This window comes from Arvicanthis niloticus, chromosome 4, assembly GCF_011762505.2.
Source record: "Arvicanthis niloticus isolate mArvNil1 chromosome 4, mArvNil1.pat.X, whole genome shotgun sequence".
NCBI classification, from domain to species: domain Eukaryota; kingdom Metazoa; phylum Chordata; class Mammalia; order Rodentia; family Muridae; genus Arvicanthis; species Arvicanthis niloticus.
The window spans coordinates 25,723,110-25,746,026 of NC_047661.1; the positions used below are offsets into that span (position 1 = coordinate 25,723,110).

General features: G+C 37.3%; 1 protein-coding gene and 1 non-coding gene across 6 annotated transcripts in view; both read left to right on the plus strand.

Annotated features, from left to right (window-relative positions):
- Nucleotides 1–22,917, plus strand: part of LOC117707528 (la-related protein 1B-like) — a 71,561-nt gene that overhangs the window by 28,239 nt on the left and 20,405 nt on the right. For 4 of the 5 annotated variants that reach the window (XM_076932336.1, XM_034500921.2, XM_076932333.1 and 1 more), the window contains one exon: nt 5,873–6,016. In XM_076932336.1, the coding sequence (XP_076788451.1) occupies nt 5,873–6,016 (144 nt within the window). Of the gene's footprint in view, nt 1–5,872; nt 6,017–16,445; nt 16,662–22,917 lie in introns of those variants that run through there. The other variant, XM_076932332.1, reaches the window with a different exon arrangement.
- On the plus strand, nt 19,401–19,563 carry LOC117708064 (U1 spliceosomal RNA). The gene has a single exon (XR_004606778.1). It is a non-coding gene; the product is annotated as a U1 spliceosomal RNA (small nuclear RNA).

Consider the following 22,917-nt stretch of genomic DNA (forward strand, 5'->3'; position numbering starts at 1 on the left):
TTCCACCGTGGGACTCAGGTACTAAACTCAGGTGGTTATATTTGCCCAGCAAGTGCCCTTACCTTCTGAGCCATGTTGCTGGCTTCAAAATTGTATTTTATACATTGGCATGAAAGCACTGCCTGCCTATCTGTCTTCCTCAAACTGTAAACCAGAATAAATCCCTCTTGTCAAGAATTTGGGCACAGCAATGAAAACAATAACTAATAAAGAAAGTTAGTACCAAGAAGAGGAAGGGTTGCTGTGATAACCTCAACATGTGGTGTGTAGGCTTTTGGAACTGGTCTTCAGAAGGAATGTGAAAGACAGAGCTCAGTGGGTCATTCTGAGTGTCTTATGGGAGACCAGCATGCCAATGAAAAGCTAGAAAGTGAACATTGTGCTCAGGAGTTTTCAGAAAGGGGCAAATACATCATGAAGAGTTGAGCTAAAGGCTATTTGCATTTTCTTCTGATGGAGAATATGGGTGTATTCTGCCCATTCCTGAAAATGTAAGTCATAGAGGGATTTGCAGTTTGTTTGGCAGTGGCAGTTTGGAGACAGAATTATGTTTAGGTGGAGGCATGTTTACTACAGATCTATAGCAGGAGAAAGCAGAAAGATTGGAAAATGTGCAGTTTGGGAAAGAAAGGAGTGCACCAGCAGAGTGTACACAGCTTTTTATAATTAAGGAAATTAGTGCCATTGTTTACTAAGGCAGGCCAGGTGCCCTGAGGGTAAAACCTATAGAAGTCTTCAACTAGTGAAAATAGAAGAAGTTGATTTGAAAGAAGAGAAACTAAACTGAGATTGTGGCTGTTGGGGTTTCTGCTATGTAAACAGACTTCTGTGAGAAATGTTTCCAAGATTTGGAAGCCCAAGTGTATTGAAAGGCTAGTTATAGCTTTGTTAAGCTACTTACAGGTAGTAGGGGCCAGACAGCATCTCAGTCTGGCAGTAGAACTTGGAAGCTTCATGGCATGTAAAATGCAAGTCATTGTGTGGCAAAGGAGATTCTGAAACACCTTTATTTGAAGCTCTATAAGGTCAAGTTGCAAAGTAGACTCCCCAGGCTGTTGGAAGTTCCTGAATTGTGAAATTCCTACCAAAGAAAACTGGAGTAGAATCATCCCACCAGAGAGTTTATGTATAAACTACAGGTGACAAAATTGGAGGGGTGGAGCTGTCCCTGGTCATTGGATCCCAGATGATAGTATAGTACCACAGCCCCAGATGCTGATCATGATAGTGTTTTCCGTGCTAGGCTTAGGTGTTGCTTTGATCCAATCTTCCCTTGCTATATCCCATTCCTCTTTGTTGGAAGGGAAATGTTTACTCTATGCCTTTGTACATTGGAAGTATGTAACTTGTTTTCTGAAATTATAGAAACAGTTAAGACCTTGCCTTGCATCTCAGAGCCTTTGGGCCTTTGAACAATGTTGGGACAATTAAAAACTATGGTGACTTTTGAAGTCAGTCTGAATTTGTTTTATGAGCCTATGGGAGTCAGAGATGAAATGTAATGGTTTAAAAGTGATTTGTCTGACAGTCAAGTTGACAAGGAGTGTACTTGTGATAATTAATCTTCACTGTCAACTTGACTGGTTAGTCTGTGGGGCCATTTCCAGAGAGGTTTAACTGAAGAGGGAAGACCCATCCTAAGCATGAGCTGGGTGCTAGTCCTGAGTACCAGCATTCATCTCTCTGTGCTTCCTGACTGCAGACGCAGTGTGACCAGCTACCTCATGTTCCTATCACCATGCCTTCCCTGCCATCATGGACTCTACCCCTCAAACTGTGAGCCAAAATAAAATCCTTCCCTTAAATTGCTTATGTCAAGTGTTTTGTTGAAGTGACATAAAAAGATAGCTAATATATTGCCTATCAGTAAACAATGATGGATAATTTTTGTTATTTCTGTTTGGGACCAAAATATTTCCTTCGGTTTTATTCCTTTTAAACTCCATATGTCTTTATTATAAAGGTATTTAAATTATAATTGGAAAGCATACATAGAATTTGTTACTCTTTAAATCACAAAGAACTAGTTTCAGATGTTTTGTGCCCCATAGTTTCTATCTTTCCATAGATGTTTTCTAACCATAATTTTGTTTCTCTGCAATAACTAGGGTATGTTTTTAAAAGAGAAGTGAAATTTAGGTTTCTATTCCTAGAATTACTGAAAAAAAAAAAAAAACCTATGGATTCTTTTAACCAGCTTATGAACAATTAGTTGGGAAGGTTGGATAGGCTGTAAACTTGTAGTTCAAGATGATATTTTAACTAGCTTATGAACAAATAATTGGAAATGTTTGGTAATATGGAAATATTTTTCTACAAGATACTAAGATAGGTCAGTCAAGTTGGAGATGCCTTTCCATTAACAATGTATGTATTACTAATAAAACTTCCAGAATAAAAAGTTTTACACATTTTACCCTTTTTAACATATGTTCAGATGCATACAAATAAGTCAATATAAATAAACGTTACATTAATGTCAGATTCTTTATATAGTAAAAGAGCAGGCAGATAATGCATGGGATGCTGATAGAATCATACTGATACACATTAGCTCATAGGAGTAAATCTGCCCTCCATTTACTGTACATCCTCACATATGACCTTGTTAGTCTACTTGTAGATTGCTTGGAGAAATAGTGTGTCACTGTACACTGGAGAAGAAATAAGGTAGGACTATATATAGACAGTCTTCTTATGTACCTATAGGTGGAGACGAGTGAAGCTTTTATCTAATACTCTTTAATATCAAATTAAGAGTATCTTAATAACTTTTGATTATGTCTTCTGTGCCATTTGTATGGTAAAATATTTTAACGTAATTGATCCTTTTTATCACAGAAATTTAAATATCTACTTTTTCCTCTTTGGAGGTTGAATTGTGTAACATGGGTTGGCATTGCCACTGAGCAGAAGATCTTAATCAGCACAAAAGGCTGATTTTTGAGACTGGTAAGATGACTTCTGGAATGCAGGGTTTGCTGTGTGGGTATGGTGTACTGTCAGCTCGTGTATGGCATGTGAGAGGAAATGGTTACTGAATAGGCTGTGGGACTTCTTTGGAAGCTTTATGTAGAGGTTCTTAAATCCTCATTACTCAGAACTCTAGTCAACCCACAGTGAGGGGAAAAGCCACCCTAGATCTAAGTATACATTTTTCTTTGGAGAGCCATGCTGATATTTTTCATTTAATATAAAATCAGCAAAGGTAAATTGTCTATATTCTCACAAATTGTAATCAAGGTGTTATATTGCCAAATAATTTTTTTATCTATGTAAATTAATGTTAGAAACTCTAAATCTTAAACTTTTGATTTTAGGTTATTAAAAATATTTTAGTTATAAATGAAATAAGGAATCCAGAAAACATGACAAGGTCTGTATATAAGTTTAAGCATAAAGTGAACAACTTCAAAGTTAATATTGCTAATTTTTCTCTTTTCCAAATATTTTAATGTTCCATTTCTAAACACATAGATTCTTAGGATAATAAAACAACTATGATCCTGTAACTGTAAACCTATAATTCAAGCTTAGAAGACCTTAAGAGATGATTATATATACCTGTTAGGTGGGTATAAGGAAGGCTAAACTTGTGCAGTAAAACCGTAACTACTGGTACTGGAGAAGGTAGTTTTAGAGCATTTGCTGCCTTCCAGAAGACTCATGTAGGACAGCTCACAACAGTTTATAACTCCAGCTCCAAAGGGATCCCGTACCCAAACACATGTGGCACCAACCCCTTAAATAAAAACAAACATAATGAAAAATCCACAGTTTTGATTTTCCCACTACTGCTTCAGTTGCTATTCTGACTTTTAGATCCTATCTATGTAGTAGTTCGGTAAAATTTAATGATAGTTGTATAAGGAACTAAGTCGCCCTGTCCCAACAGTTAACAAAATAGTGGTTCTTTGGTCATTGTATAAATATTTGAGCATTAAGAAAACAGGAGTTGTTTTTTCCTATATTCTTATCAGTGTGAAAAACTAAAATTCCTTGTTTCATGTGTGTAAATTGGTTTTATGAGTTTTCCGAGTACCTTGTTGATAAATGTACTGTTTATGGGGCATCACTGTCTCAGGAGGGATTTGTGAACCCCACATATAATTTCAAAGTTTGTAGAAGCCTTAAATAAACTACAAAAGATTTGTGAGGTGTAGTAACACACACTTTTGATCATAGCTCCAGGAGGCAGAGTAAGAAAATTTTTTGTGAGTTCCAGGCCAGCCTGGTCTACCTAGCAAGGACTACAGAGTGAGACTAGAAAACAAAAACAGCAACTAAACAAAAACATTTAGTTTTAGTAATATTTTCGTAGACACTTTGATTTAACATAGCTACATTATCACAACATGCATAATGTAAATCTTTGCTCATTTGGAACAGAAGGTACCAGACTTTTTTTTAGCATCACTTTACAATTGTCTTGAACATATTTCAAAACTGGCTTCACTTCAAGTTCTTCGCTGCACATAACTAGAGTTTATTATATTGTACAACTTTTCTTGTGGTTCTGAGTATCAAAGGCCTGCCGTGAGCCATATGTTTGCAAGTCCATGTCTACTGTATTGACTAGGATATTCTGGAGCCTTTTCTATTTTAAATCTACTTGCCTTTTTAACAGTGATTTGACATCCGTGTGTCAAAGGGGAAGATACTAAATCCAGCTCTAGCATGTTTATGGAAATAATCCTGCAACCCTCATCACACACATTCCTGCTCTGTGCCTTTAATTTATCTCATCTAAAAGTTCATCTATCTCAGATTTCCACATAAAGCACTCACCCTTGAGGTATCTTTAATGGATTAAATTTGAAAGTAATGATGCTTAGCATTTTAGAGCATACACTTGTAAAAAAATTTTTGTATATTCAAGGTTTAAAACAGGGATGGAATTGTAACTTAGAAAACTTTTGAAAAACAACTTAGAGAAAACAGTTTGGGTTTTATAAAGTTAATTTTGGTTAAAATGTCTTAATTGGGGGGGGGGGGCATTCAAGACAAGGTTTCTCTGTGTAGCTCTGGCTGCCCTGGAACTCACTCTGTAGACCAGGCTGGTCTCGAACTCAGAAATCCGCCTGCCTCTGCCTCCCAAGTGCTGGGATTAAAGGCGTATACCACCACTGCCTGGCCTAGAAAGGTCTTAATTTAAAAAAAGTTTCATTCATTTTTATTGTGCATGTTTGCCTGCCTGTATGCATGTATACCATGTGTGTGCCTGGTGGAGGTCAGAAGAGGGAATCAGATACCCTCAAACTGTAGTTATAGATTGTTGTGATCTGCCATGTAGATACTGAGACCTGAAAAGAACAGCCAAGAAAGACCCTCGAAATTATGAAAGGTGTTAGATGTTATTGCTGGAGCTGTGTGCTTTACTGTGGTGACATGTGTTTTGCAGTGTTCAACAAGACGTATGCAATAAGTAGGCACACTGTCTTTCATGCAGGGAATGTGGATGTAGGAGTAGGCTACTGTAGTTTAGATCTTTGTCAGTCTGTCAGGACATCGAATATAGACTAGCTTTGACTTAATAGCAATTGAAATCTTATAGTTCAATATTTAGGTTGAAGACTTCAGTTTTGATTTTCAAGTGGACTGACCATCATAATTGGTGACTCACTGATATTCTTGAAGCTGTAAAGAATGTGATGTTCTGTATAAGTGTTGGTGAAATTTCTTCATCCAATGGCTTTTCTTCTGAATATTTAAAAGTGAATCTTGCAAGCCTTTCATACTTGAAAACCATGGAAAGGTTTTGAAATTAATTATCATATTTTTGTTCAGGAAAAATCCATGTAAGGCAAGATGAAATACAGTTATGGGTAAGAAGAACCAGTATTTTAATTGCAGAACTGATTTAAAATTTTAGATTGTACCCCAGACTCTCCAAGAATTGGAAGTCCTCTGACCTTAAAGAAAAATACCGAAACAAATACCCTCCAAGTGATATCAGAGGTTTGTCTACCAGCTTACCTGACCTGGACTCAGAACTGCATTCCCAGTGACATTAAATGTAAGTGTACAAACCCGATGAATGTGTGCCTTGGGTATTATATATAATGAATGAATTTTTTTGTTTGTCATATACATAGATTTTGAGAGGTTTTAAAAATTGGAATTCTCTCTTTTAAGATTTATCTTTTTAAAAATTATTTTATTGCATATAGTGGTTTGTTTGCATGTATATCTGTGTGAGGATATGAGTTACAGACAGTTGTGAGCTACCGTGTGGATGTTGAGAATTGAACCCAGGTCCTCTGAAATAGCAGCCAGCACTCTTAACCATCTCTACAGCCCTAAGATGCATTTTTTATTTTTAACATAACTTGACAATACATTGACTTCATCTTTTCATTTATTACTAATTTTTTCTAAGTGACTAGTTTAAATTTGAATAATATTTCTATTTCTCTAATGTTTTTCCAAAATTTGTAAGGTAATAAAATTATTCATAAGGCACACTGCAGGCTTCAGGATGTTAGGGTGAATTACTTTAAAAAGAAAAAAAAATCAGATGGTTATAAACGGGCCAGGGGAAACTACCTTGCATTTTTTGATTGACAGATATACAACTTACTATAAATGTTGTTACTTTAGCTGAATAACTACTTAGTACAAGTAAAAGTTGGGAAACAAGTAAAATTGAGGGCTTATGTGGGTATGAGTAACTTGTCCTGTGATGGATGTGTTGGTTTTATAGAGTGGGGAAAGTGGGTAAAGGATGGATCCGATCTACCATTTCTTACAATTGTATGAACTTAAGAGTTACTACAAAATAAAAAGTTCATCGTTTAGAATAAGTGCTGCTTGGAAGCTCAGATGCGGAAGGTGAGCTCTCTAAGGAGAGGTGATCAAAAACACATGGAAGAAGAGAATGCTGGAATTTGAAAGGCTTATAACCAAGCTCTTTCTCCTGAAGTCCAAAGGTACAGAGAGGAGCTGGGATTTCAAAGACTGCATTTGCCCAGGTCAGCAAACACATTTTGTTGTAACTGGGAGGGTACTCTGTGTCTAGTGGATGCCAGAAGTATAGCTGATGACCCACAGGGCTCTAAAGGCCCCACATGTCCTAAAGTATTACAAGTCCAGGGTCAACAGTGCTGACTTAAGAAACCTTAATAAGCAGGAAAAAACCTTTAATTCCAGCAAAGGCAGGAGGTTCTGTGTTTCAAGGACACCCAGGGCTACACAGAGAAACCTTGTCTTGAAAAAAAAAAGGAAGGAAACAAAGAAAAGAAAAATCTTTTTTTATTCTAATACTAAAGATACAAGTCTGGGCCTCAAGTATACTAGGCAAGTGCTCTACCAGTGAACTACATCCCAGCCCAAGAAACAGTTAGACACAGTGTATTTAAATGCTGTCAGAAAAGTAAAAAAAAAGTAACACACTTGTACTCCAAAGGGGGGAAAAATCAGGTCATCTCTGATCTCTTACATCCTTCCTGGATAGTTGTGGAGGATTGTATTCCTATATAAGGCATGAAGATATTAATCTTAGTAATTTTGATATTCCCTTCCATACCTAAAATGTCTATATTTCAAAAATCTACTTTTCCAGTAGTATATGAGATAGTAGTTCATCTTAAAACTGATAATTTCTATAATGAAGATAGTAACTTTTTACAGTTTTTATTTGTGTGTCTATATATGTAGAGTGTCAGAGAGTAACTTCAGTCATCAGTTCTCTCTTTCCCTCAAGTGGGTTCCAAGGATCAGTCCTAAGGCTTGCTAGCAAGTGGTATTACCTACTGAACCATCCCTCCTGCCCTATTATATCAGTTCTGTTTGTGTGTTGAAATCTTCTCTTTCAGAATATTTTTTGTCTCCTAATAATTACTTGTGGATATTGGTTTGTGGTTATTACCAGTATTGTAGACTACAGTATTGTGAATACAGCCTGCTGACCCTTTGGTCACTTTCATGAATATCAGGTGTAGCTGTCTGCAGCCATGGGTACCCGGGTTCTCCTGAATGAACGGGAATGGAGGGCGAGAGAAACGTGGGGCCAAGACAAAGTATTCTGATCAAGGCCCCAAGTTTAATAATTTGCTTTCACATATAAAGGGGAAGCCCCACCACCCAGAGTCTCTTCTTGGTTCAGCCCAGGGGCTGGGCACGGAGATAGCAGTCCAGAAGGTGTCAAGGCTAGCTCAGCAGGCAGTCCATTCTTCTTAGCACAGGTAGCAGGCTCCAAGGTGCCAAGGCTGGTAATGCAGTTCCTCTCCTAGGTCCTACTGTTGCTTGGTCTATTGTGGTAAATGACTTTGCAGGCCTACTCAGGACTGGGGGAAGGGCACAGTTCCTCCCTTAATTTTTTAAGATGGCAGTGTCAATATCTGGATGGGGCACAATATTTCATCCTGTCTAGGGTTTAGAGTGGCCAGGCAACTGTGCCTGGCTTAGGTTGGTGTTTATGTTACTTCTATATTACCCGTCATTGAGGAAATCATACATAGCATATTGATGTATGCCTCTGCCTTAGGTTTATAGGAGCTAAAAATTACTCCTATAATTACCCGTTATTGAGGAAAACATATATAGCATAATCATGTATGCCTCTGTCTTAGATTTATAGAAGCTCAAAACACTCTTACCCATCATTGGCTAACCGGCCATCATTGGCTCACTCTTTAGACCCAGACCACATTCAGACCAAAGGATCTGTGGGCATGCACTAGATGTAGTTCTTCACAGCAATGTGTAACTCCATCATGAATATCTGAGTTTGCTGAGAGTGATCCTGTGTGAGGGCAACCAATCTGCTTAAAATATAAGGTTCAAAGGTTAAAAGCAACATGATTATTCAAGCAATGTAGAAAATAAGGTTGGAAGTGGAAGTATTTTAGTATCTAATCCAACTGCTAATTAGCAGGGATCAGACACAAGTCTAGCCACTAGGTATTTAGTGGGTGGCTTTAAGTAATAATTAAAAAAAAACCACTCTCCAGTAAGAGTATATATCAAGTTAAATCAGCTGGTTGAGAAAGATTTTGAGCCATCTTTATCATTGGAATCATAATTATTAGTCTCAAGATCTGTGTCCACTTGACGACCAGTCTTTCAGGCAGCCATCAGGCTCCAATTTTTTTTTTCTGAAAAATGTAGACTGACCCACGACCCCAAATTAAAACAGGATCGGGACCACACCAAGTATTGTTAAGGGGGTCTCTCCACAAGACCCTGGCAAATGAGTTGGAAGTAACTGGATGCCAGTGGCAATCTACTGCAGACTGACCTTTAGCATCAGTTTGCAGAAAATTTAAAACAAGGCAAAAGCAAGGTGTGCTTTTGGTGACCTTGTGGGGTATAATTCCCCCTTCTACTTTAAAAAAGCCAATTTTTTAGAATTACTTGTAAAACCAGGGAAGAATCACCATTAGCTGCTTTTTCCACACTCAGAGAGTTATGAAGATATTATTTTAAAGTTTCATAATCTCTCTTTTATAATTTCTTGTCTTTGAGGATAATAAGGAAATACCAGTAATATGAAATTGTCAACAAACATCTCAAATGTTTGACTGTAACCAAGTAACTGTAATAGTCAGTTTCATTATCTATCTTAGTCTGATATGGAACACCAAGCACAGGAAAATAATATAGGCAACAACTAATTATATTTTTAGTTGTTTTTCTTGTTGCAACTAAAAGGTCTAAAAGACATCAAGTCACATGTACATATTTTAATTTTTTAAAATAAAAAATGAGTAACATCTATTTGTCAACTGAGTCCTCAAAGCTTAACACCATTATGAAAAAATTGAAAATATTGAACAAGTTTTTGTAATTTAACTTGTATACTTTTTAGAAATGACAAATTGTTGTCTTAAGTTATTATTATTTTGATGTTGTAAAGAATAAGACTGTATGGCGAATTATTTTTGAAAGGCCTAGAATATGTCTAGTATACAAATCTGCTCTGGCATTGCCCTGGGGTTCAGGCAATCCAAAGAGCTTTTGAATGTCTTATAAAGTTAAGAAACAGTACACATTTCATAAATTAAGCTGTATTTTTATAAATAACTATAAAACTTGAGAATTAGCTATATCTAAAAAAGGAACAATTTTAAGCAATTATAAATCATGAGACATATACTGGCCATGAGTATATAAATTGAAAGCTTGATTTTTTTTTTTAGCATTTCAAACAGTGGCTACAACACATAATTTAATTATTTGTGTTGAAGCAGGGGAAACTCAACAAAATAAATATGTGATTTAATTATATATACTGTCTTCTCAATAGATGAGACATCTGTAAATATAGTAAATATCTTTTTATGGGCTGTATACATAGTAAATTTTAGGAAATATAAAAGCATGTATAGAGAAAAACTGTAACAAATGATTATCAAATTTATCTAAAAAGTTTGTTATGTAATAGGCCAAATATTATTTTTAATTTTTTAATAACCAATTTAATTGTTATTTGGAATAAGGAGTAAACCTTTTATCTAAAATGTTTTTAGGATTTTATCATATTATCTTGTATTAACACAATTATAATTTTATAATAGGATGTTTAAACTTTACTTGTAGATGAAGAAAGATAAATCCACCTTAATGGTTTCTTTTGTCAAAGGGCTGCTGTGGACTTACGAGTAGTAATAACACAAACAGCCAACAATTTATCAGTCTATATAATTTATCTGTTAACTAACAGCTTACTCTATTTTCAGCAAAGCTAACTCTCCTTTAATAGTTAATTGTCAAGGGGAATTAGGACTTGTATCCCTTTGAAAATATCAAACAGAGGTTTAAATCTTCCTATGGTAAACTCAAGATTAGGTTTTAGCCAATTAATATCTCTTAACAACTTTTAAAAATCATTAAAAAGCAAATGAAGATTAAAAGCAAACCATTTTCTTTTTGTATGTACGCTTACAAGTCAGAAGAGGGCGCTAGATTCCACCACAAACGGTTGTGAACCACCATGTGGTTGCTGGGAATTCAATTCTTATATTTTTAATTATAAGTCTAGCCTTTAACGGCCGAGCCATCTCTCTATAGCCCCAACTATCTATTTTTATTAGAATTTTCTCTGTCACAATCTGCTTAGGATATAACTGAGGTCTCAAATATTGAAAAGATTTTGCCTTTGAATCTTTTCTGGAGCAACAAGTACTCCAAAATTTTTAAGCTTGTTATATTGGAGCAAAGGCTTGCAGAAAAACTCCTTTAGAAAAATCTGCTAATAAAGTATCACATAATGAATAATATACACTAAAAGATTTAAACTCTTAATTTTTTGTATTAAAGCAACAATAATATTATATATGTATGTATTGTAAAGCAATTAACCATTTTTTGAGGCAAACATTTCTAACGATATTACTCCATGGGTTCTCAAAAATTACGAATAAATTTACTGACTGCAAGCCTCCCACCTTTACCAGAAATGTAAAGGAATGGTATAAAAAACATCTTTTAGATCTATAATTCTATATGTATTTACTGGAATGGCAGTTGGAGTAGGCAAGTCAGGCTGTATAAATCTTTTTTTATAATCAATCTTTTTTAGCTGAGTGAGAATATCAGAAAAAAGCCAACCTTATCCTCTAATAATTGTTATATACATTAGAGGAACCAAAAGCATCTCATTTTTAAGAACTTTGGAAGGAAGTGTAGAGTGAAAAATTATAAAGGCCATTTTATGAAATATGTGTAGATTCTTTGCCCTTAGACCTGGGCAGAAAAGTACAGGTCCCAGAACGCGGAACTGAAAATAAGATTTCAGGCCTTCATACCCCAGGGCACTTGCTGGATGAATTACATTCCTCAAGCCTCAAGCAGTAGGCCCACCTATGGGTGGAGAGGCCCAAGGCAGGAAGACATTCCTGACTACAGATAAAGATGCTGCCACCTAGGTGGGGCTATAGCAGGAAGAAGTAAAGATAGTTAATCTGAAATAGTTGATAAATGACAGGGTGGGACACAGTGACATGGTAAACCATTCAGGGTGGGTTTCTCTGGAATGTTTCGCTATTCTTATGTATCCTTGGCAACCCCTCACCCTCTCCCCACTCCCTTGGTTTGTGGTTTTTTCCCTTTAAAACCCTCCATGGACTGGATGTTGGAGTCGAACCCCACTCCTGCGCGAGTGTGTGGTGAGACCCCTGGCTGCCAGGTTTCTTCCCTAATAAACCTCTATTGATTGCATCCAGGTATGGTTTCTTGTGATCTTTGGGTCGTGGTCGTGATTTCCTGAGACTTGAAGGGTCTCCCGGGTATGGGGGTCTTCAGAAGCAGATGTAAAGAAATCAAAACAAATTGAACAATATTTTTGTCAGCAGGTACAGTTATAACGCATGGAGGGAAGTAGGCATGTCTCCAGCATAATTATAACTCACAGACTGTTGTAAGCTTCTTTGGGTCTTAGAATTACCCCTCCTCCCCTGTAAGAAACACCTTGCTGGTCAAGACCCAGGACAAAAGGAATGTTTGGCACCTGAGCTTCTGCAGCTCAGTCTGCATTGTCTTAATTGTAAATGTTCTTAATCTCAGCCTGTTCTCTGAGGCCTGGCTAGGTCTGAATTGTGCAATTTTTTTTTAAATTTTAAATTTAAACTTTATCTTTTCTCTATAAATATGGGCAAATCAAAAAATCTCAAACTCTTGATAGAACTACCAACTGTAGCCAATGGAATATTGGCAGTTCAACTATGTTTTTAAGCCTCTTTTGTAACATTAGAGTATAACCATAATTTTGAGAAAACCAATTTTTAACGATGTAAGCAATCTATTTTCTCTAAAATCCACACCAAGTATATTATCTTTATGTTACAAAGTTTTGCTGCCAATTTTTATATATGAATACATGATATTGCAGCTTTAATCTCACTAAAGAGTCATTGTTCTTTTTTGGGGGGAGGGGGGGGTTCGAGACAGGGGTTTCTCTATAGCCCTGGCTGTCCTGGAACTCACTCTGTAGACCAGGCTGGCCTTGAACTCAGAAATCCGCCTGCCTCTGCCTGCCAAGTGCTGGGATTAAAGGCGTATACCACCATTGCCCGGCCAGAGACATTGTACTTAAATCTTATCTTTATACATCTGGTTTCTGAATGACTCTAACCCTGAGTTACCAATCTTAAGCCAACTTTTGTTACCAAGATTGTAACTTTTTAGCCATACCCAATAACTTAAAGGCCGATAATTTATAACCAAGACATGTAGAACGTATTTATACCTCAAAACTAATCAGAAACAAAAAAATGAAGTGACAACATTTCTCTCTTTTTCTAGCTGTAATTTCAAGATAAAAGCACCTTGTCACAGAGATTTTTTTATGACAACTCTTAGCTTCCTTATTGAATCCAAGAAAAAACCCTGCTGGTCCCTTTAAAGGTAGCTTTTCCAGCTCAGCTAGACTCTTAGCTACAGGTGTTAAGCAAACTTATCAGCTGCTGCTCTGCATATTAAAACTGCCTTTGAAAACCAAGATAAAATAGACCAAGGGTTGGATCAAGCAATTTTAACCATCTTTTGAACATTAAACATAGAACGCCACAAAACATAGATAACCAATCATTCACACAATGAGACACGTGGACATTGGCACACCAAGGGACAAACAAAGAAGGCAGAATTATGGATACTACTCAGTGCTCTGCCCTTTTTTGTTTTTCAAATTCTTTTAAACCCAGTTCCTCTCTTGGGCTTGCCAAATACTCTCCTTTCCCCAACTCACTGTCACCTCCGTAGATGAGTTTAGCATCGGGTCAATGCTCACTCAATTCTAGACCCGTATTCACCTTACTCGAACTTCCTGTAAACACAGCCATAACTAGCTAGCATCCATGGCGTTCCTTGTTTACCAAATGCTCCAGATACTCTACTTTTTCTTCCATTTTCCATGGAGCAACAAGACAATGTTTTCCTCTACTGGTCTTCCCTTCTCAGGTTCCACGGGTGGCGCACCATTCTGTAGCTGTCTGCAGCCACGGGTAACCAGGTTCTCCTCAGACGAAGCCTAGGAATGAACGGGAATGGAGGGCGAGAGAAACGTGGGGCCAAGACAAAGTATTCTGATCAAGGCCCCAAGTTTAATAATTTGCTTTCACATATAAAGGGGAAGCCCCCCACCACCACCCAGAGTCTCTTCTCGGTTCAGCCCAGGGGCTGGGCTCGGAGATAGCAGTCCAGAAGATGTCAAGGCTAGCTCAGCAGGCAGTCCATTCTTCTTAGCTCAGGTAGCAGGCTCCAAGGTGCCAAGGCTGGTAATGCAGTGCCTCTCCTAGGTCCTACTGTTGCTTGGTCTATTGTGGTAAATGACTTTGCAGGCCTGCTCAGGCCTGGGGGAAGGGCACAATCAGGTACAGCCCACACTCTTGACTGAATGAAAATTTATACAGATTTGGACTTCTGTCCTACACCTTGCCAGAGGACAGACATGCTGACTCTGGATCTCAGCCATTGCAGAAATGAGTATTTTTCCCTGAGAGGTACAATCAATTTCTCTCATTTATTGATCAGATTATATTTTATCCATCTACTCCTGAGACTATATTTTATCCTTCTACTACTGCTTTGACTACTTAGAACAGATGTTAAAGTTTCATGTTCTTAAAGGAAAGGAAAGTTGTTTTATAGTTGGTTTCCCAAATGTTTCCCTTTGTTTGCTGCCCACTGTCCATTCCTGTTTTTATGCTTTCCATTTGAAAGCTCTCTAGGATAGTGGTGGGAATAGTGTTTCCTGTCTTCTTTACTATAATGGCTCATTGCTTGTTCTTATGTGTCATCAGTATAATCACATGTACTTTGTGCTTGCACATCCTCATAGAAGCAGGAGAGGAGATGGGATAGGGGGTTTCTGGATGGGGGTAAATGGGGTAAGGAGATAACATCTGAAATGTAAATAAAATATCCAATAAATATTTAAAATATATATTCAAGATTATTTATTTATTATTATTTATATGTGTATGGGTTCATTGCCCATCTGCCTTTATATATGTGCAATCACATGTTTGCAGTTGTCTGCAGAAGCTGTAAAAGTTTGTATTCCCTGTAACTGGATTCATAGTTGGTTTGAGCTACTAAGTGGGTGCTGGCAGTCGAACTCAGATCCTCTGGAAGAGGACCCAGGATAGAGAGATGGCTCAGTTGATAAATGGCTTGCATCATGATTATTAGAACCTAAATTTGGATCTCCAGCACCATGTAAAAAGTTAGGCATGATGTTGTATACCTGTAATCCTTGTTCTGGAGAGATGAAAATAGGAGGATCAGTCTAGCCAGAACCTCAACCTCCATGTTCAATGAGAGACTCTGTCTCAAAAAATAAAGAAAGGGGGTGGGGCTGGAACAATGGCTGGACAATTAAAATCACTGGCTACACTTCCAGAGGATCTTAGCTCGACTCTAAGCACCCACATAGCTGCTCAAGATAATTTTTCAAGTCTAGTTCCATGTTCTATGATCCCCTCTTCTGGCCTCTACGGGCACTGCCCATATGTAGTGCTAACATATAAAAGGCAGGAAAAGCACCCATACACATGAAATTAAATAAAAGGAGCAGCCCTGAAAAATCTGTTTGAATTAAAAAACCTAGTAAGAATTAAAAAAATAAGGTAGAGAACAATTTCTGACCAAAACATGATGTACACGCATATACATACAATATATTCTGCATTTTATAAAATAAAATATAGTCACATATAGACAGTTTTCTTAGGGCAGTGCCTAGCTCACATTGTCAACTGACTATAAATCTATATGACTAAGAATTCTGAAAGAAAGGGATTTCTTTGTTCTAGGCATATGGAGCTGAAAGATAAAGTTGGATCAGAGAGTGGTGTGTGACTGCAAAGCTGAAGTGTTTGGTGTGCTCAGATTTAGGCTAGTCTAGGTCGTACGTAGACACTGCCAGAAGAATCTCTAGAGCCAAAGCTGAGCATGTTGCATCAGCCATAGCTATTTTACACGAGCACAGAGAAGGGTACATTTTAGCATTAAAGCAGATTTAGTATGAAAACAGTTCCACAGGAGATGAGGATGGCAGAGGATTTGGCCTGTGGGTGCCAGGCACACACTGTGTACATACATTGTGCATCTCAATGTACAAAGGCTCAGCCATAGAGAACTTGGTAACTTTAAACCTAAAAGGTTTCAACTTTTTTTGTTTTTCTGAATGCACAGGAAATAATTCCCATGTCTAGGCTTTGCTGCTTTGTGGCTTAGTGAGTCAGTGCCATGTGGCAGATGAACTAAGGGCCACCCCAAATTTAGGGAGTCTATATCCTTTTACTCAACCTTGTGTCCAGCCAGAACAACTGCTTGGTTTTCTATTAAAATTTGCCTACTAATTTGATCATTGAGTATACAAACTCATGTTGAATACCTACAACACTCTTATAGGTCCTTAAATAAATAAAAATAATGTTTTTATAGGAATGAAAGATAAAGTTTTATAATATTAAATATAAAATACTATGTTGTTTCTTCAGGAATCAACATCTGTACCTGAAGAGACATCAAATCAATAAAGTTGCCAGAACAAGAAAAACTTTACTTTTTGCTTGAAGAGAGAGAACAGACAGAAGAAAAAAAAATGCACTTACTAATTGGTCTGATAATGATTCAGATTATGAAATTACTGACCAAGATATAAACAAGATGATTATAACTCAGACACCACCTTATATGAGAAAGCACACAAGTATCACAAACAAAAATTACATCAGAACATGTTAAAGTGATCAATGATGGCTTGTATTACTGTGAACAGGATCTGTGCATGAAAGGTGAAAATACACACAAAGCCATAAAGGTAACAATTTCTGGTGGCATCTTTCAGCTGATAGTTTGCAATGATTCCATATTATTGCTTGTTTTCTTAAACTTTGGGGTTTATTTCATAAAATTTTGAGTATAAATAAATTATATCCAATTTGAAAATTCTTGCAAATATATTTGATAGTCATAACCTTTAAGGAGTAATTTTAAGTGATGGATGATATCATGAATACTTTAAGCATCAAAAAATATTCGCTGACTATAAAACTTGTGAAAAAATGCTGTTTCTAATGAAGGAATAAAGAAGTTAATATGGACAGGCCTACCTGATGTACTCATTCTAATTTTATATTCTCTTGCATTTCATCACAGACTCTGGCCTCTACCCTATTAAGCTAAGGTAGAAGAGAGAACCAAAATAGTTGTCTAATCTCCAAATCTCTTAAATTATAGTAGTACAGTTAGGAATGTAAGGGTGTCTTTTTCGGATGTCCAACTTTTTTTGAGAGGCTGCAAAAGTTAGATATTTAAGTAATAGAACAATGAGGGGATATTACCTCAAACAGGGTGTGAACTTACAACATGCCTCTGATATATCATGTCAAATGACTTAAAGCCTGGACAGTTTTCTGCCTACCCTGCTACTGTAGAAACAAAGTATGGGTTTTTAAAAATTTTTTGTGCATTGGTGTGAGGGTGTCAGATCCTGGAACTGGAGTTACACACAGTTGTGAGCTGCCATATGGGTGCTGGGAATTGAACCCAGATCTTCTAGAAGAACAGTGACTGCTTTTAACTGTTGAGCCATCTTGTCCAGCCCAAGAAGTATATGAAGATTAGATAGTAGGGTTTTATTAATAAAAACACATTCATTGAGAGAGAGTGTGTGTGGAGACATGTACACATGTCACAGTGCAAGTGTGGAGATCAGAGGATAACTTGAAGAAGTTGATTCTCCTTCCATATAGGCCCTGAGGATTAAACTCAGTTCCTTAAGATTGTCATCGAACACCCTTGCTACACTATCTCCCCAACCCAACCCCACCCACCCCCGTCAACATTATTTCTGATGCTTGGTTCCAGAGTTAATGTCTATCTGAAATTTTTGTAACAGAAATATAAATATATTCTACTATATCCCAGCTACTTGAAAGCACTCCCAGTAGGAGTAGTGCAAGTTCAAGGCTAAACTGATTAATTTTACAAAACCCTGCCTCAAAATAGAAAAGGACTATGGTTGGGTGGTGGGTGATTAGCATGATTGAGGCTATTTCCATTCCATAATCACTGTCCTTGGTCTGACTTTGTGCTGGATGTGCAATTTGTAATTCCATTAGTGCTTCTCCTGTGAGTCAGCTTAGTAACAACATATTCATTGCCAGAGTGTCCCAGACACTGCTAGTCCATAGGCATAAGATGAGGATATGAGACTGGACAGACATTAAGTCCACAATAGTTAGCAGTAATTACTCGAGTGATAATGATAAATGTTCTAAAAGAATAAACACAATGTCAGATTAGACAGAGTGGGCCCTTGGAAAGGTAAGGATGAAATAATGGAAAAAGCAGGGGAAGTAGTCCAGGAGCAGGAGTCAGCAAAATATCTAGGATCTGAAAAGTGGGCAACAGCTGGCATATTTGAGAAGTCAGTTTGCTCATCGCTTATAACATGATTATGGTATGGAGGCAGACCAGGCTTTGTAGTTTGTGACATGACTGTAACATGATTTTTTTGTTTTTGTTTTTGTTTTTGTTTTTTGAGACAGGGTTTCACTGTATAGCCCTGGCTGTCCTGGGACTCACTCTGTAGACCAGGCTGGCCTCGAACTCAGAAATCCACCTGCCTCTGCTTCCTAAGTGCCGGGATTAAAGACCACTGCCTGGTGATTCTATTTATTTTTAAAAGATCACTCTGGTCCTTATGACAGAAAATAGGTTATAAGGGAAAAAATGAGTAGGATGCCCTTAACAGGCTGTCCATCTAGAAGATGGAGAACAGTAGTCTTAGTTAAACTGGTAGCACTGGAAATATGGAAATGAGAAGTACATTTGAGCCCTGATCGATAAGAGAGAAGAATTAGGTGTGTCAGAAACCTGACAGCTGGTTAGGTAGAATGGCGAGCATGCCAAGGTGACAAGGCATTTTTAATGAAAAAGTATTCGTGGTTCCAGAAGCTGTGTTGAATGGGTGTGACAGGGGCAGACTCACATATCATTATTGCTGAAGACCAGTGAAGTAGCCACATGATAGATGGGACAACGTAGAATCTCCAAAGGTATTCAAAGTGAATGATTAGAAGAGTGAAATGCAAAGCTTGTTTTCTGGAAGATTATTGTGGAATTTTATTGATGGTGGTGGGCAGGGATTGAAGAGTTCAACCTTACAGAAACTATAAAAGAAAACAAAACAACAAAAAAGGCCGGGCAGTGGTGGCGCACGCCTTTAATCCCAGCACTCCGCACTTGGGAGGCAGAGGCAGGCAGATTTCTGAGTTCGAGGCCAGCCTGGTCTACAGAGTGAGTATCAGGACAGCCAGGGCTACACAGAGAAACCCTGTCTTGAAAAACCAACAAAACAAAACAAAAAACAACAAAAAAGCAGAAAAAGGTTGATTCTAGTAAGAGGCCTCTCATCATCAAATGGTTGCCTTAAAAGAACAAATTGTGTACTTTGTTGGCAGGGGAGAGACCATGATCAAGAATGTGGGTTTCTTAGGCAAGGTTCATCCATTGTACTTGGGATATGTTCATCCCTGAAATTTCTAAAAATTCAGGAAATTGTATTGCAGAAATTGTGGTTCTGGGGTACTGCATTAATGCTCTTCCTTAACTTAAAAAACCAACTTCCCTGGGGAATAAAATATTTTGATTGTTTTAAGCAGAATAGGGAAGGAAAGGAATTACACTAGAGATGTAGTCCTGCAGCTCACTTCTGGGTGACTGAAGTGACCGGGGGCTGGAGCGATAGCCCAGCATTTTAAAAGTACTTGCTACTTAAAGAACCTGGGTTCAGTTCCCAAAACTCTCTTCTGGTCCCTGAGTGTTGCAGGCACACATATGATGAACATTCATATATGCAGGCAAAACATTCATACACATAGAATAAAAATAAATAAATCTTAGAAAAATATTAAGATGGAGATAATCCTTGTGCCTATGCATACACATGGACATACATACAGACACATGACATCACACACACAAAAATTATTAAATGTTTTTTTTAAAGTTAACATAATTCTGTCAATTTCACAGGTGTATACTATAAGCAAATTTAGGTCAGTTTGAATCAACTTTATTCCTGGAACATAAGGTATTTACTCAATTATTTTATAAAGAAGTAGTAGTCAAAATGTTAATAATTAAACTAAATGAACTGCTGCGTGTCAGAATGAGCAAAAGTATGACACAGGAGGACCATATCTTAAAATGATTGGTGATGGAATTACTAAACAAATGTTCATAACCTGTGTTTGTTATATTTAGTAAATAAAAACCTCAGGGCAGAGTGTGGTGGCACATGCTGTTAATCATAGCACTTGGAATGCAGGGGTGGCAGATCTCTTTGAGATAAGCTTGTGATGCATAATGAAACTCTGTCTCAACAACAACAAGACAAAGAAAAAATCCAAATAATGAACACAGAAGTTGATTGATGGGATTAGCAGCAAGTTATTCAGTAGAAAACAGGAACACAGCACATGATGGGGAATCAGAAGCAACATGAAAATCAAGCACAAAAGGATTTTGTAGTGCACACCATTTCTCCAGTATAGTCTAGATTTTACTATAAAGTAAATTTTAAGTAGAAAGTAGATTTTACTATAAAGGTTCTTTATTTTTAAAAATGAGCAAACTACAAACTTGAACTATAGGGTGGCAGCACAGAAAATGGTAAGAAAGAAAAGTCATGGGTCCTTGGAATAGTTTGTTTAATTATATTTAAGTATCTGAAGTAGTCATAATTTATGTAAAACATTGAAGAGATGAAAGCAGAGATGGACCAAAAAATATACACCACCAGATTAGCACAGTCTACATCCTCATGTATATGGCATGCGTGTGTGCTCGTGCACACACCACGCACGCACCAAGCAGTTAACATGGTGATCTGAAATTTATGTGAAGTTTTAAATAATTCAGAATATTCAAAATAATGTTTGTTTTTAAAAACAACAGAGTTAGGCTGTAGATGCACCTCATTGGGAAAACAGTTATCTTGAATTCTAGCGACTGTCTTGTGTTCTTAGCACAGCAGCCAAAGAATAAAAGAAATTTGAAGCCTTCAGCTTTGTAAAAGCTACAGTTACCAAGACAATAGTGCTGCCATAAGGATAGACATAAGGGTAATTGGAATATAATTGAGAGTCCAAATAAAATAATCCTGTTTGTCAGAAATTATTAATCAAGTTAAATACTCAATGCATTTAAGGCATTTAATGGAGAAAGAATATTAGTTTGAACAAGTAGTGGTGGGTCATCTGGGTATCTACATGCAAAATTGTTTGAGCCTTCCCTACATGACATTAAAAAACAAAACAAACAAAAACAGGCTGGGCCCGTGACACATGCTTGTAAATCCCAGCATTTGGTCCATAGGTACAAGCTGGAGACTCAAGAGTTCCAAGTGATCCTCAGCTTTAGAGCAACTTTGAGGCCAGCTCAAGCAAACAAGACTCTAATCTCAAGAAAACAAAATGAAAAGATTACTAGGAATTAATTAAATGTCTAAATGTAAAGGCAAAAGGGATGACACTCCTTTTGTTGGTTTTCTGTTGGTATTGTTTTGTTGTGCTGAGGATGAACCCTGTGCTCTTCCTAACTGAGCTACCTCTGTCTAGCCTGTCTTTATCTTCACAAAGGGGAGAAGAAATACAGTGAAGAAAAGTTGTTGGAGCAACGGAGATTCTCATACAGATAATCAACATGTAAAATGACATTCTTGATGGAAATTAACTCAGTAGATTATAAATATAAAATAAGAACAGTAAAATTCAATTTGAGTTTTACTGAGTTTTATTTTATCTATGGAAAAATATCTGTGCAGTGGACTTCATTAAATTTAAAAACACCTGCTCTTTGAAAGCCACTGCCAAGAGATAGGAGAAACAAGCTGACTAGTAGGAAATATTTGTCAAAAATATGTCTGACAAAGCACTCCTATCAAAAATATATACAAAAACCATTTAAAATAGGAAATTTAACTGGTTTAAAGGTGGTCAAAAATGCTGGGCACAGCTCCAGACTCATGAAATCCCAGCACTTGGGAGAAGCAAGAGGATCAAGAGCTTAAGGCCAGCCTCTACTACATCATAGTTATGACACCAGCCTGGGAGTATATGAGACCAACAAAAATGCCCTAAGACCTAGACTGACTTCACTGAAGAAACACAGGTGGCAACTGAAGATAGAAAAAGATTGTGCATGTGGAATTTTACTGGGGAGTCCTAGTCAGAACAGCAAGGTGCTGTAACACCGCCATTAAAGTGACCAGCACCAAACTAGTGAACAGCCCAAATGCAAAGACTGGAAAAGAGGCAGCTTGTGGGACATGCAAAATAGCATAGTCACTTTGGAAGTCTATTTCAACAGATTCTTACAAGTTGAAATAAAAAATATTAAAAAAAAAAAAAAACCAAATCAAGTAAATTTACTACAAGTTGGAATTTATGGCCATGCAATAACCTGTACATGGATGTTTACAGCAGTTTAACCATAATTTCCTAAACATGGATCTAACCAAGATAACTATCAAGAGGTCAGTAGATACAGCTAAACAATGATCTCTTTCCCTCCCTCCCTCCCTCCCTCCCTCCCTCCCTCCCTCCCTCCCTCCCTCTCTCTCTCTCTCTCTCTCTCTCTTTCTTTCTTTCTTTCTTTCTTTCTTTTTGTTTGTTAGACGGGGTTTCTCTGTATATCCCTGGCTGTCCTGGAACTCACTCTGTAGACCAGGCTGGCCTCAAACTCAGAAATCTGCCTGCCTCTGCCTGCCAAGTGCTGGGATTAAAGGCGTGGGCCACCGCTGCCCAGCAATGATCTCTTATTGATTACTATATGAAATCAAGTTGGGGACGTATGAAGGTTTAAGTTTGTGTTTCTGAGAAATCTAGAAAGGCTAAACAATGTATGAACTCCAGCTGTAGTGATCTGGAAAATCAACTGGAGACAATAAGAACTGTTTGC